This window comes from Pongo abelii, chromosome 13 (assembly GCF_028885655.2).
Source record: "Pongo abelii isolate AG06213 chromosome 13, NHGRI_mPonAbe1-v2.0_pri, whole genome shotgun sequence".
In the NCBI taxonomy this organism is placed as follows: domain Eukaryota; kingdom Metazoa; phylum Chordata; class Mammalia; order Primates; family Hominidae; genus Pongo; species Pongo abelii.
The window spans coordinates 100067631-100080544 of NC_071998.2; the positions used below are offsets into that span (position 1 = coordinate 100067631).

The window sequence follows — 12914 nt, forward strand, 5'->3', positions numbered from 1 at the left end:
CAAAGGAAAACTTTTCTTTTTTTTTTTTTTTTTGAGACAGGGTCTCACTCTGGCACCCAGGCTGAAGTGCAGTAGTGCGATCATGGCTCACTGCAGCCTTGAGCCCTGGGGATCAGGTGATTCTCCCACTTCAGCCTCCCGAGTAGCTGGGACTACAGGCGCTAACCACCACACCTGGCTAATCTTTTGTATTTTTTGTAGAAATGGGGTTTCGCCATGTTGCCCAGGCTAATCTCAAACTCCTAGGCTCAAGTGATCCTCCCACCTTGGCCTCCCCACAGTGCTGGAATTACGGGCATGAGCCACCATGCCTGGCCTCAAAGGAAAACTTTTAAAACCATTTTCTAGGCACAGAGACATACTAATACTAATGCATTTCATACACCCATACAACATGAAAATTAGCAAAGAATTAGAAGAGGCTAAACTTCAAACTATACTTACTTCTTTCTTAAGTTCATTAAGACTGTGACTGATTTTCAAAATACTGAGTTCCAGTTCTTCAGCGATGCTTTTTGTTTTCTTGCTTTGCTAAAAATTGTAAAAACTATACATGTAATGTTACCGCATCTCTTTAATCTGTTAATTACAATTTTGTTTGAACTGTAAATTGTAATAAATTTTAATATTATTCTGTGAACTATAAAAGTAGATTTTCAAAATTTACCTGTTTAAGTTACAGTGGAAAATAAAATTTCAGTTTAGTTATATTTTTCAATGCTAACTACAAATAGGTGAACTTTTGTTTTTTATTTATTTATTTTTCTGTGAACCTATGGATTATATTGAAAGGTGAACTTTTACAATCTAATTTTCTTTAATAAATTCATCAAGTCTAAAATTAATCTCTTTTATTTTCTGCCTAGAATGTCCATGCTTTCACTCCTAACCTAGTTAAAAATTAAAATCCTACTCATCTTTAAGATCTTACATAAATGTCTTTTTCTCAGAAAGGCTTTTTCAGATCACTCAATCTAAATCAGACCCTCTTCTTACTCACTGTAATCTTTTTGCTCCATAATCATCCCAGTTTGCAATTACATATTTATTTTTTCAGTCCAAACCATCTGGAATTTTTTATTTTTTGTTTGTTTAAAGTCTATCTTCCCCACTAGGCCACGAAAGCTGGGTTCACATCTATTTTGCACACCACTAAATCCACAGTACCTGGCATAGCAAATGGTAGGTCGTAGATGTTCAATTCTTTGCATGATAAATAAAAATTAAATATCAATACTTCATGAAGCCTTCCTGAGCCCCCTCCCTAAATATAAATTTGTCCTCCTTCAAACCTTCTAAATGCATAGTCTACACCTTCTCTTAGGATACTTACAAAGCTATTTGTACTTGTCTCACCCCTTCCCGCAAATTTCTATATTGTAAAATTCTTGCAGACAAAGATTTTATCTTATTCATCTTTAGATTTATGGTGCTTGGCATATAAAAGGCACCAGTAACAACTGCTGAAAAAAATGAATGAATGAAAAATACATCTAGCAAGCAGGATCAGAGATATGAGTGCTTGTGAAATATGCACAGGGTAAATTTGCTAAATTTGTGACATTTGCTAATTGCAAATTTGAGTATTGATAGAATCACATTCCCAACAGAGTATTTCATCACAAGCAACTCTTTATAGTGAGTGTTGGACTTAAAATTTAGCACTGAAGCAATCTACACTTCAGACTGTGTATCACACAGATAATTCAAACTAACACAAAACATTGCTCAAGTCTCTCACACCACTATACTATACTCTAGGGCAAGATTCCCTGTTAATAAGAACATGTGCACTACTGTGATGCCAAGAAAATATCTGAGAAATCTGTGATTCATATCTACTTTCATTGATAAATTAGTCTACTTACAAGGAAATCAATTGCTCCTTCTTTCTTCAATCTCAGCCATATCCACCCTCCTTCATCATCTTTACTGCCAAAGCTTTGTTCATGACTTCCAGGTTTGTGCTATCACTGCTGTATATTGTAAGCCATGTTAAATACTTTTTTGACAGAGCCTGGGCCTAAGAAATAAATAATGCTAGAGACATGTCCCAGGGCTCTCTGTCTCTCTACTTTGCAATCCACCTGCTATGAGATTGTGTACACACACTTCTTGTGCTGTCCCACTTCTGTCAGTCTTGGCCATTCTTGCCCAAATAAGCTCCTCTGTTTGAAGCACACCAACAGCCCATTTAAGGCTCATAGAGTGGCCACCCACCAATTTTAGACCAGGAATTTGCGCAAGGGTGAAAAGCTTTTACTTGCCAGCTGGATCTACCCTTGTTTTCATTGAATCTACACCCCAATAAGTTTTCTAAATCATTGTGTCTGTAAATCAGCTGTCCTCAGAGGTAAGAACTGTGTACATGTGAATGGCTCCAGCAGTCAGGCTCAGGTCCCAAGAACCTCTAGGTGGGGGTCTACTCCTCTGTTCTTCACTCGGAAGAAGCATTTTGGGGAGGAATTTTCCAGAGGTGAGTTTGGTGGAAGAGTGGGGACAACAGAGTGAACTAGTGACAGAGGCATAGAATCCAGACTGGCTAGAATGAGAGTCAACAGGCCTGGAAATAAATGTCAAGTATTGTGAGTGCTAGATGGGAAGGATATTTTGGTCAACTAGGAGGGAAAGAAGGGATGAGATATCCTGTCCCATTCTGGAACAAATTCATACTCCTGGTGATTATATAGCTTCCATATCTTGCAAAACTTCATAGGAAAGCCATTATATAAGATTTACTTTGATTTTAAAAAAAGTTCTTACAGCTTGAATCCACACAGAAATTAACTGCTGCAGTTCCATTCTCGCCTGAGTTGACAGTTCCAAGATGCGTTCTCTGTGCTCATGGCTGGTGTAGGCAGAATCAGTGAAGTCCTCCGTACGCTCCAAGATGACTTCCAATGTCACAGAAAGGTTCTCTTTGGACTGAAAATAAAGATTCTCCCGAAGAGCTTCAATATTCATCTGAGAACAGAAAGGACATCTATCCATCCATGTGAGTCAATATTCCCACCTGACCAAAATGGGCTGTAATTTCTAACAGTGCCCAGGAAAACACTAGCATTTTCTTTTCCCAACCTGAGGGGGAATACAGCCACCAATGATATCTATATTTGCCACTAACCCAGGAGGACACATTGCTCAAAAGCCTTCAATATCCATGCAAAGCACCATTCCTAGAATAATTAATACAATGACATTCCTATGAGATCAGTGAATACTAAGGCAGAAAGAGCATCATCCTGTAGCAACCAGTAGGAAAAATGAACCAGCCTCCAGGTAAAAGATTTGCATCTGAGAAAATGCCTAGGCAAAGTCCTGGAAGATAAGTTACACCCAAATATGAAATGTGCTGAGCCCAGGGGGAAGGATGGTGTGGAAGATGTAGGGTGTGAGAAGGACTGAGGAAGGCATCCATTTTTCCTTCGTTAATTCAGCAAAGACTCTCCTAGTCACCTAACTGGTCTCCCTACATTTTGTTTAAAGTCCCCAACGGCACCTTACTGACCCAAACATCCTCTACCAGAGGGTCTGTATAATCTAAAATGTAAATCATCTGATACTGCCACCTCCCTCTAATAGCTCCTCACCATCTAGAGAACCAAGCCCAAACGTCTATGGTATAGCACAAAATCCTCTATGGCCTGTCTTTATATACTTCTCTAACAGTCTATGTCACCCCCTGAACCCCCTAACAACCTTTCACTTCAGCCACCCTGTTTGGAGTTCCTTGACTATGTGATGAACACATGCTCACGTGTGCAGTCTTTCTCTCTCAGCTTTCTACAATGCATCATGCCATTTCAACCCTGTAAAACACTACAGTCCATGAAATATGTCACACAGACAACTTGGGCCAAGAGGCAACAAGCGGTAATGATCACGATTATGGTCACAATGAATGTGATAATAAGGATACCTTACATTTGTTTAACACTTCAAAGTCCTTTCACAAATGTTATTTTAATTAACCCTTATATGTGACCCATTTTAACATGATCCATGAAAATATCAAAGTTTGGGAAAGTCAAGATGCCATAGGAGAGTCCTTGCTTCCCCTCCTGCTCTTGGCCCAAGTTGTGTCAGGTGATCACTCCATCCTAGGTAGACAGAAACTTGTATTTAAGCTAGGAAAGAATATGGATAATAGTAAGGTATGGAATTTACAATGGGGATCTTCTCAGAGAATTAAATTTATTTTATTAATTTAAGAGAATTAAATTTGAGAATTTAAACAGAATTAAAACATAAAAATCAGTTATATTGGCCTCATACCATTTATGTTAAGGTTTTTTATTTTCCCTTTAGAGAGAAAATATACATGTTTTTAGACAGCAACTTAGTGGAGTTTTGTGGGTTTTTTTTAAAGAGGCTATTTACTGATATGGTTTCATAACATTTGTCCATATAGTCATGGTATCAAATACAGCAAAGTACCCAGTTTCCCTCCATAGATTATACTCTCCATCAGAAAAAAAGTAAGATGCCAAAGAGATAATCACAGACAGTGAGACTGAGCCTATTTATAACAGCTCTGCCTCCAGCACGCCTGATGGTGAGAGGGCAACAGCCAGAGCTGTCAGCAGCAGCCACAGGCAGAGCACTGCCCCTCCTTCACCTGCACCAGAAATGCAGCAGCAAGTGGCAAAAGATGTCTCTCACCTGACTTGTTTCCCTAATTATCCTTTGACAACACAACTCCTCCCTCAGCATTTGTAAAAACGGAAGATTAGAAAAATAATCTCTAAGATCCCTTTCAGCAATAAAATTTCTAAGAGAAGGTTTGGTCCCTACAGCTTCTTTCTCCTCAGGAAGACTCAGTGGTAGGACTGGCATCATATAAACAAACCCAGAGGTGTAAAGTGAAAGGTCATGGACTTTGGGATTAGAGCCTGGGCCTAAAGAAGTGTTCTACCACTTACTAGCTCTCCTCCTCAAAAAAAAACAAAAAACAAAAAACAAAAAAACAGTATATAATTATATCCACCTAAAGGGCAGGTAGGGATTAAATAAAATATTTATTAAGAGCAAAAAGAGATATTCTTTCCATTACTGTCTTTTCACCCCATGTTGCTACTTAGACCTTCACACAATTAGAAATCAAAGTCCAGGGCCAGGCATGGTGGCTCACGCCTGTAATCCCAGCACTTTGGGAGGCCGAGGTGGGCGGATCACCTGAGGTCAGGAGTTCGAGACCAGCCTGGCCAACATGGCAAAACCCCATCTCTATTAAAAGTACAAAAATTAGCTGGCTGTGGCGGTGGGTGCCTGTAATCCCAGCTACTCAGGAGGCTGAGGCAGGAGAATCGCTTGAACCCAGGAGGTGGAGGTTGCAGTGAGCCAAGATCGTGCCACCACACTCCAGCCCGAGAAACAAGAATGAGACTCCATCTCGAAAATAAATAAATAAAATAAATCAAAGTGCAGTAAAATGGAAAGAATGCCATTCTCATCATAGCCCTGTCTGTTAAAGAGGTGGGAACCTTTAGCATTTGGATAACTTCTCAGGGCCTTAATTTTCTGATCTGTTAAAGGAGGGCATTGTACTAGACGACTTCTTAGGGCCCTCCCAACTCAGACACTGCTCTTACCCAGAAAGCATCTTCACCATGTCTATGACTTCTGATGAGAAGTCAGACTTCCTGGAGTCACACTGCCTAGTTTCAAATCCCAACTCTGGTACTTAGTAGCCAGCAAGTTAATCTCCTTTCTGTTTCTCAAGCTCCTCAACAGTGTAATGGAAATAACAGCAATAGTTCTTTGAGGATTATATAAGTTCATATATTTAAAGCACTCAGAAAAGGGCTGGCACAGAGTAAGGACTCAATAACTGTTAGTGTATATTACTGTTGATTTTTAAATTTTAATTATTACTAATACTATAGTCTCAAAGTAAAAACCCTCTAACACATAGAAAAGCAGGAATTCTAGCAGAAATGATTTGCTGCTCACCATCATCCTATGGATGGTACTGCTCAAAAATATATGGCACTGCTCAAAAAACAGGAAGGGAACATTCTTTTAAACAGGAGGCTATAGCTAAACCATACAGCTAAACAGGGCCAGAGTAGCTACTATAACCAAAGACCAGTGTTCTTTGTAAACACACCTTTAATGTAAATATTACTCAGCAACAAGTTTGTACAGAGTGGCATTGCTTTAAATAGATATATTTGCTTTTGTGAAGCATTGTTCTAAAACATTACACAAAAATATGGATACTATACATAATGATGCTCCTTTAAAATGGAAAGAAAAGACTGAGTGCAGTGGCTCATGCCTGTGATCCCAGCACTTTGGGAGGCCCAGGCGGGTACATCACCTGAAGTCAGGAGTTTGAGACCAGCCTGGCCAACATGGTGAAACCCCATCTCTACCAAAAATATAAAAATTAGCTAGGCATGGTAGCACATGCCTGTAGTACCAGCTACTTGGGAGGCTGAAACACAAGAATCGCTAGAACCCAGGAGGTGGAGGTTGCAGTGAGCCGAGATCACACCACTGCACTCCAGCCTGGGCAACAGAGCGAGACTCCATCTCAAAAAATTAAAATAAAATAAAAAGAGAAAAATAAAAATATACTCTCTTTATTCTTACCTTGAATTCCTTAATTCCAGTAAAAATACTGATAGATGAAATGTCAGTCTCTCCATTCGGTTTACAGTCAGTCACAATTTCAATGACCTTATCCAATGCCACTTTCATACGGTCAAATACCCCTTCTTTGTTTTTATGGGCTGATTCGCAGTTAGGATGCCTCAGACATGTCTTCAAAACAATAGAAAATTTTTATTTTAATATTTGATTTATGTCATAATGCACAAAAATCTTACAGAGAACATGTCATGCTAAGAAAAATGGTTCTTTACCAAAATCTCCTGGGTCCCTGGCTCACTCAGCTGCTTCTCCTCACTAAAGTGGAAGCAGGATGAGTAAAAAGCGATAGCAAAGTTAAATAAAAAAAGCAGAGTGCAAAACTATACCTTTACACTTCAATAGTAAGTTTACTTAAAACTTTTTTGGGAAAAAATCTCTTTTCATCATGATTAAAACTATTTTAAATGTTGCCTTACACATGCAAGAAATGAAAAAGAATGAAGAAAAATGAAATGAACAGAGATGAAATATGATCATGGATGCATCTTGACTTCTAAAAAATAATGTAAATGAAAAACTCAAGGGCCTAGACAAAATAGAGCCTTCTGAGTGGGTTCCACGAAGTCTGTTTTTGTGGCTTCACTGATTCTAGCACAGGGTAAATACTCTCAGAAGAAAAGGTTATTCCAAACAAACTCCTAAAGAGACATTTTACTCATTCATTCTAGAATTGCACCAATTTGCTGGCCAACTGCTGTTTGGAAATATTCTTGATTGATAATTTTGTTAAAAGTGGAAACAGAAATTAAAGGGTGAATTTACAGAATAAACTAATTAAGGGCTGACTTCTTACTCCGCTGTATTTAACAGATCTTAACTTGTCTAGCTTTTTCTAGAGCACATGTGCTGGCTCCTCAATGAGACTGGAAAAACCCTGCAGGCAGCTACCATGTGTGACAGGCCTTAATTCATAGCACCTAATATACCATGTTCTGCTGAGCTGTTCAATCAAAGCTGACTCATAAATTAATTATTATTTGGAGTTGGGTAAGAAAGTTAGCATTCTTATAAATAATAACTGAGATTTAACTATTCAGGCCTATGTTCTAAGTTATCACTTTGATCTTTTTTAAAATGTAAATTATGTAAGTTAAATGCATTTAGTCGGGTGTTCTAATTATTAATTTATTACACAGTAAAACCAAAATTGTCTTACCTTTGAAGCTGTGAGAAGCATCATCGTACACTTTTCAAGAACTGCCCTAGCTGCTGCCATTTTTGCCTTTTTCTTTTCATCTTTCAAATCCTAAATATGAAATAAAATCACGGAGGAGTCTAAGATCATGTGAACAACCCAATTTCTTAAAAAAGTATTTATTCAACACTAATACTCAAAAATTCAGTAATATTGTTAAGTGAAAAAAAAAAAAAAAAAAACCAGGATAGAGTTTTACAAACTGTCACTGCTTCAATATAAACACATCAACACAATAAGAGTAGAAAGAAAAAGCTACTCTTAGTAAGGGCTAGAAAGCCAGGAACTGAGACACAGGTAGAGGCTGCACACGGTTGACATTCTGGTGTTCTGTCATACCTGACATTCTCACGTCAAGTGCACACACTGCATCCTAACCAGAAACACCCAGCCCATGTCTTACTTAATTAAAAGTAAATTGTCTACTGAGCATCTATTGACTATTATTTCCTTCAAAACAGACACTTACAAGTCAATTCTTTAAGGAGCCTCGTCTAATTAATCCCATCTAACTGCTATGCATCTCAAATTGGGGTTCGTTTGTCTTAATCTTAATCAATATGCTGCTCTGAAATATTCTTAAGATATTTCTTGGGTAGATAATTTTCCCCAACAAGATTGAAAAGGAACACCTAAGAAAGCACTGTGTATTGAATTTGTTTTGGTGAGGGGTGGCTTCTCCTCACAGAGCCCTCAATAGAATGTGTGCTATTCATATGAGGTAGCCAAAGTTTGCTGATCAAATCTACAACAAAATACTCTGTTAATAATTTGGTTATTATATCTAAATCAGAGGTAAGCAATACTTTCAATTAAAGCCCAGATAAACATTTGAGGCCTTCTGAGCTATATGGTCTCCATCACAGCTACTCAATTCTGTCATTGTAGTGTGAAAGCAAACAGAGACAATACACAAATAAATAAGAACAGCTGTGTTCTAAGAAAACTTTATTTATGGACATTGAAATTTGAATTACATAAAATTTTTCCCTGTCACGTTAGCCTTTTTTATTTGTAAGTTAGGTTAAAGGCCCTTTCTTACAAATAAGAAAAACCTAAAGTCTGAAAATGATTTGCCTTTGAAAGTAAATTTGCTTGAATAAATTAGAATGGATTCAGAAGTTAGTCCTACACAATAATATCACTCTCACTCACTTGCATCCCAATATAGATTTAATAAGAGATAGAGATGGAATTACAAATAGTGTACGACAAAGTGCATATAACCCCAAAGCTAAAGCAGATCACATCCCAAAGAACTGTGTCCTATATGTGAGTATCATCCATCCTGGGTACCTATCAGATAAAGGTTGAGGTTGCTTATAAAATTTCCACCCATTCCTCTTGTCTTTAACATTTTGGACAGGACTCCTTTCAAAACCACCTGTGGGTCTAGCTGACAATGCATCAAGTGTGTATGCCATACCTGACACTTACAAGCCACATATGACACCATATGCTGTATGGTGATAACAAGCAACAGAAAAAGATGGCATCTCAACCTGGAAAGGGCTGGTCCACAGGACAAAACAGAGGCGTCCATAAAACCCAGATGGTCCATGAAGCACTAAGCAAAGCATCCCAATACCTCCAGAAGTATTTTCCCAGACTTGGGTAAGGCTGTCACCACTGCCACTTTCTTTTCCTTTTGAGACAGAGTCTCCCTCCCTTGCCCAGACTGGAGCGCAGTGACATGATCTCAGCTCACTGCAGCCTCTGCTTCCCGGGCTCAAGCAATTCTTGTGCCTCAGCCTCCTGAGTAGCTGGGATTACAGGCGTGTGCCACCACATCCAGCTAATTTCTGTATTTTTAGAAGAGATGGGGTTTCGTCATGTTGGCCAGGGTGGTCTCAAACTCCTGACCTCAGGTGATCCACCCACCTCAGCCTCCCAAAGTGCCGGGATTACAGGCATGAGCCACCATGCCCAGCCTCACCACTGCCACTTTCTACCACCTTAGTCCAGGTCACCATCATCTCTCAATAGATTACTGTAATAGCCTCTTGAGTGGTCTCCTGCCTCTGCCCTTGTCTCCACGCAAACTATTCTCAACATGGCAGCTAGAGTGATACTGTTAAAATGTAAGTCAGAAAACGTCATTCTCCTACTCCAAACCTCCAATGGCTCCCCATTTTACTTAAAGCCAAAGTCCTTACACAGTTTGGCCTGCCCACTACCTCTCTGATTTCATCTTATTACCCTTTCCCTTTGCTCACTTTGATCCATCCACTGGCCTTCGTGTTCTTTGAACACACCATGCATGTTTCTCTTTTACTGTCTATCTCCTCCCACCCCTACTAAAACATAAGCTCCATGAGTGCAGAGGTTTTTGTCACTTTTATTTACTATTGAATCCTCAACACCTAGTGTAGTATTTGGTTAACAGTAAGCAGCTGATGAATATTTGCTGAGAAAACTGAGAATGCAACTGACCTATAGCTCTTTGCAGGATATTTTGACTATTCTAAAGGAGAAAGCATTTGAACCCTGGATGCATATTCCAAAAAAATGACCCAGGAGTAGCACTTATCAAACACAGATGATAAAAAGGCTGCCAGTAAGTTTCAGGGGTCCCATATTTAATGAGCTAAATTGTTAAAAATAGATACCTCTTCAGCCAGAAGTTTTTAAATGTTGGATCACAATATTACAAGAATTGAGAAAAATAAAATGTTCTCCATGCCAAATTTCTAACTACAAATCAAAATGATGGTGAAAATTTTTCAGTTATGTCCAGACGCTGAAGAGGATCCTGTAGGAAGTGTAACTGAAGGATGGCAGCTTTAGAACCTATGACTCATGCCACGCTTGCTCAAGTGATCAAGAAAATGCTAGATGATAAGCTATTATTATTATAAAAATACTCAGGCTAATAATTATCATTGGGGAGAATAAGGAGAAGAAGGAAGATTAAGAGAAAGAGAAGGAAAAGAAAGAAAATTTGTTTTATAAAGAACAATACTGGCAGACAGAAAATGAAACAATAAGGTACCTGCCTATAGAAACACCATTGGTATTAGAAACCAAAGCCATTATTTAGCCTGCCACTTGCCAGACCAATACCCATTTTTCAACTCCAGCTGCAATTGGGAAAGTTCATATCAAAAACCGAGAGACTAGCCTATGGGACTACACCCAGAACCATCCCAAGAAATGGTCAATTATTATATATATTTAACCTGCCAACAAGACCGACTCCTACACAAATACCCCAACAAGGAAAAGTCAATCCTAGACATAATATGATCTTCCATCTCCCAAAACTGAGGAGCTTACTGTCTGAATTGGGGAACAGACCCATAAAGAACTAATATTGGCTGGGCACGGTGACTCACGCCTGTAATCCCAGCACTTTGGGAGGCTGAGGCAGGCGGATCACCTGAGATTAGGAGTTCGAGACCAGCCTGGCCAACATGGTGAAACCCTGTCTCTACTAAAAATACAAAAAGTTAGCTGGATGTGGTGGTGCATGCCTGTAGTCCCAGCTACTCAGCAGGCTGAGGCATGAGAATCACTTGAACCCAGGAGATGGAGGTTGCAGTGAGCCGTGATCACGACACTGCACTCTAGCCTGGGTGACAGAGCGAGACTCCATCTCAAAAAAAATAAAATAAAATAAAATAAAATAAAAAACAAATATCATGTTGTAGTTTGAGAACTACAGGCTTTAGAATCAGATATAACCGAGTTCGATCTGCTAGCATAGTGACCTCGGGAAAAGTTTATCCTTGTCTCAGGTTCAGTTTCCCTATACGTAAAACAGTAGCTAACAATACCTACCTCATAGGGATGTTTTGAGAATTAAATGAGATCATGTATATTAAGTATCTAACACATAGGCAGTGCAAATAAATAATGGCTTGGGTTATTACTATTAATCTAATACGATAAGAATAACAAATATTTAACAAGACACTATAAGAATACACATGATGACTCAATTTTATGTGCCTGAGCCCTAGTAGAGGAATCAAATGGAAAGCTTCATAAAAGAGAAATTAACCAAATAAAAAGAAGAAGTACTTGAGTTGAGCCCTGAAGGCAAGTATGACCTTTCCCAGTGTGTGAGGTGGGAACAAAATTAACTGTTATAAATGTACAAAAAAAGACATACAGATCTACTTACTTTATCCTGGCTTGTCTATGAAAGGCTTTCAAGACCAAGGCTATAGACTTAATAAGCAAAGAAACCAATCCAAACAATCCTAAAGATCATACCTCCATCCAAACTAAAAAGTATGTATTTATCTGAAGATTGTAAAATGTGATGAATACATACATTTTGTCTATCTCCACTCAGATGTGCAAACTCCACCATTTCATTTCCAAATTGACTGAATATTTGGACAAACTCTTGAAAGCTATTCACTTTCTCTAGTCTTTCCATAGTTGCGAGAACCTGCAAAACAGATAATATTTCATTATTTGGTGATAGCTACACAAGAGACTGAGATTGTCAAGGCTGAGTAGAGAGAAAAAAAGGAAAATTCTGAATTCTAGGTGAAAGCTGAGAAGGAGGAGCCAGATAGAAGACACAGAAGGGGATGCTCAGAGAAGTAGAAGTAGATTCAAGGCACAGAACTATTAGGGGAATGATTTGTTTATACGATGAGATTTTGAGTTACTTGGAAAAAAAGGAAAAAGAATAAAAGAAATGACTACGTATACAAAGGAAGGGATCATTTATGTAGCCAAGTCTAAAAGGTGGTAATGGGCAGGACCACAGTAATCAAATCTTCAGAGAACTGGGAAGGGGTGAGGATGAAAGTCAGCACACACAAGCTTTAAGGTTCAGTGAACCAGGATGACCGGAACCCTAATATTCTCAGGAAAGCAGAAGGAACCTCATCATCTGCAGAGTATAGATTCGAAAGGGAAGTGTGGGACTTTAAGAGTAGGAAAATTAGTCTGGCTCAGTCAGGAATGGGCCATCAGGGGTGAATAAAGAGTGTGTGAATCTGGTAGAGCCAATGACTAAAATGTTATGTGTTTTCTTGATGTAAGAAACAAAGTAAATAGATGTGAAACATATTTTCAAATACTTTTCTTTAAAATAACATTA

At 38.6% G+C, this 12914-nt stretch overlaps 1 protein-coding gene across 2 annotated transcripts in view; it reads right to left on the reverse strand.

Annotated features, from left to right (window-relative positions):
• CTNNAL1 (catenin alpha like 1) overlaps positions 1–12914 on the reverse strand; it is a 68900-nt gene that overhangs the window by 34056 nt on the left and 21930 nt on the right. For both annotated transcript variants that reach the window (XM_054519381.2, NM_001131917.1), the window contains 5 exon segments: positions 12132–12251; positions 7814–7903; positions 6598–6768; positions 2764–2964; positions 445–531 (listed from right to left, as the gene is read on the reverse strand). In XM_054519381.2, coding sequence (XP_054375356.1) covers positions 445–531; positions 2764–2964; positions 6598–6768; positions 7814–7903; positions 12132–12251 — 669 coding nt within the window.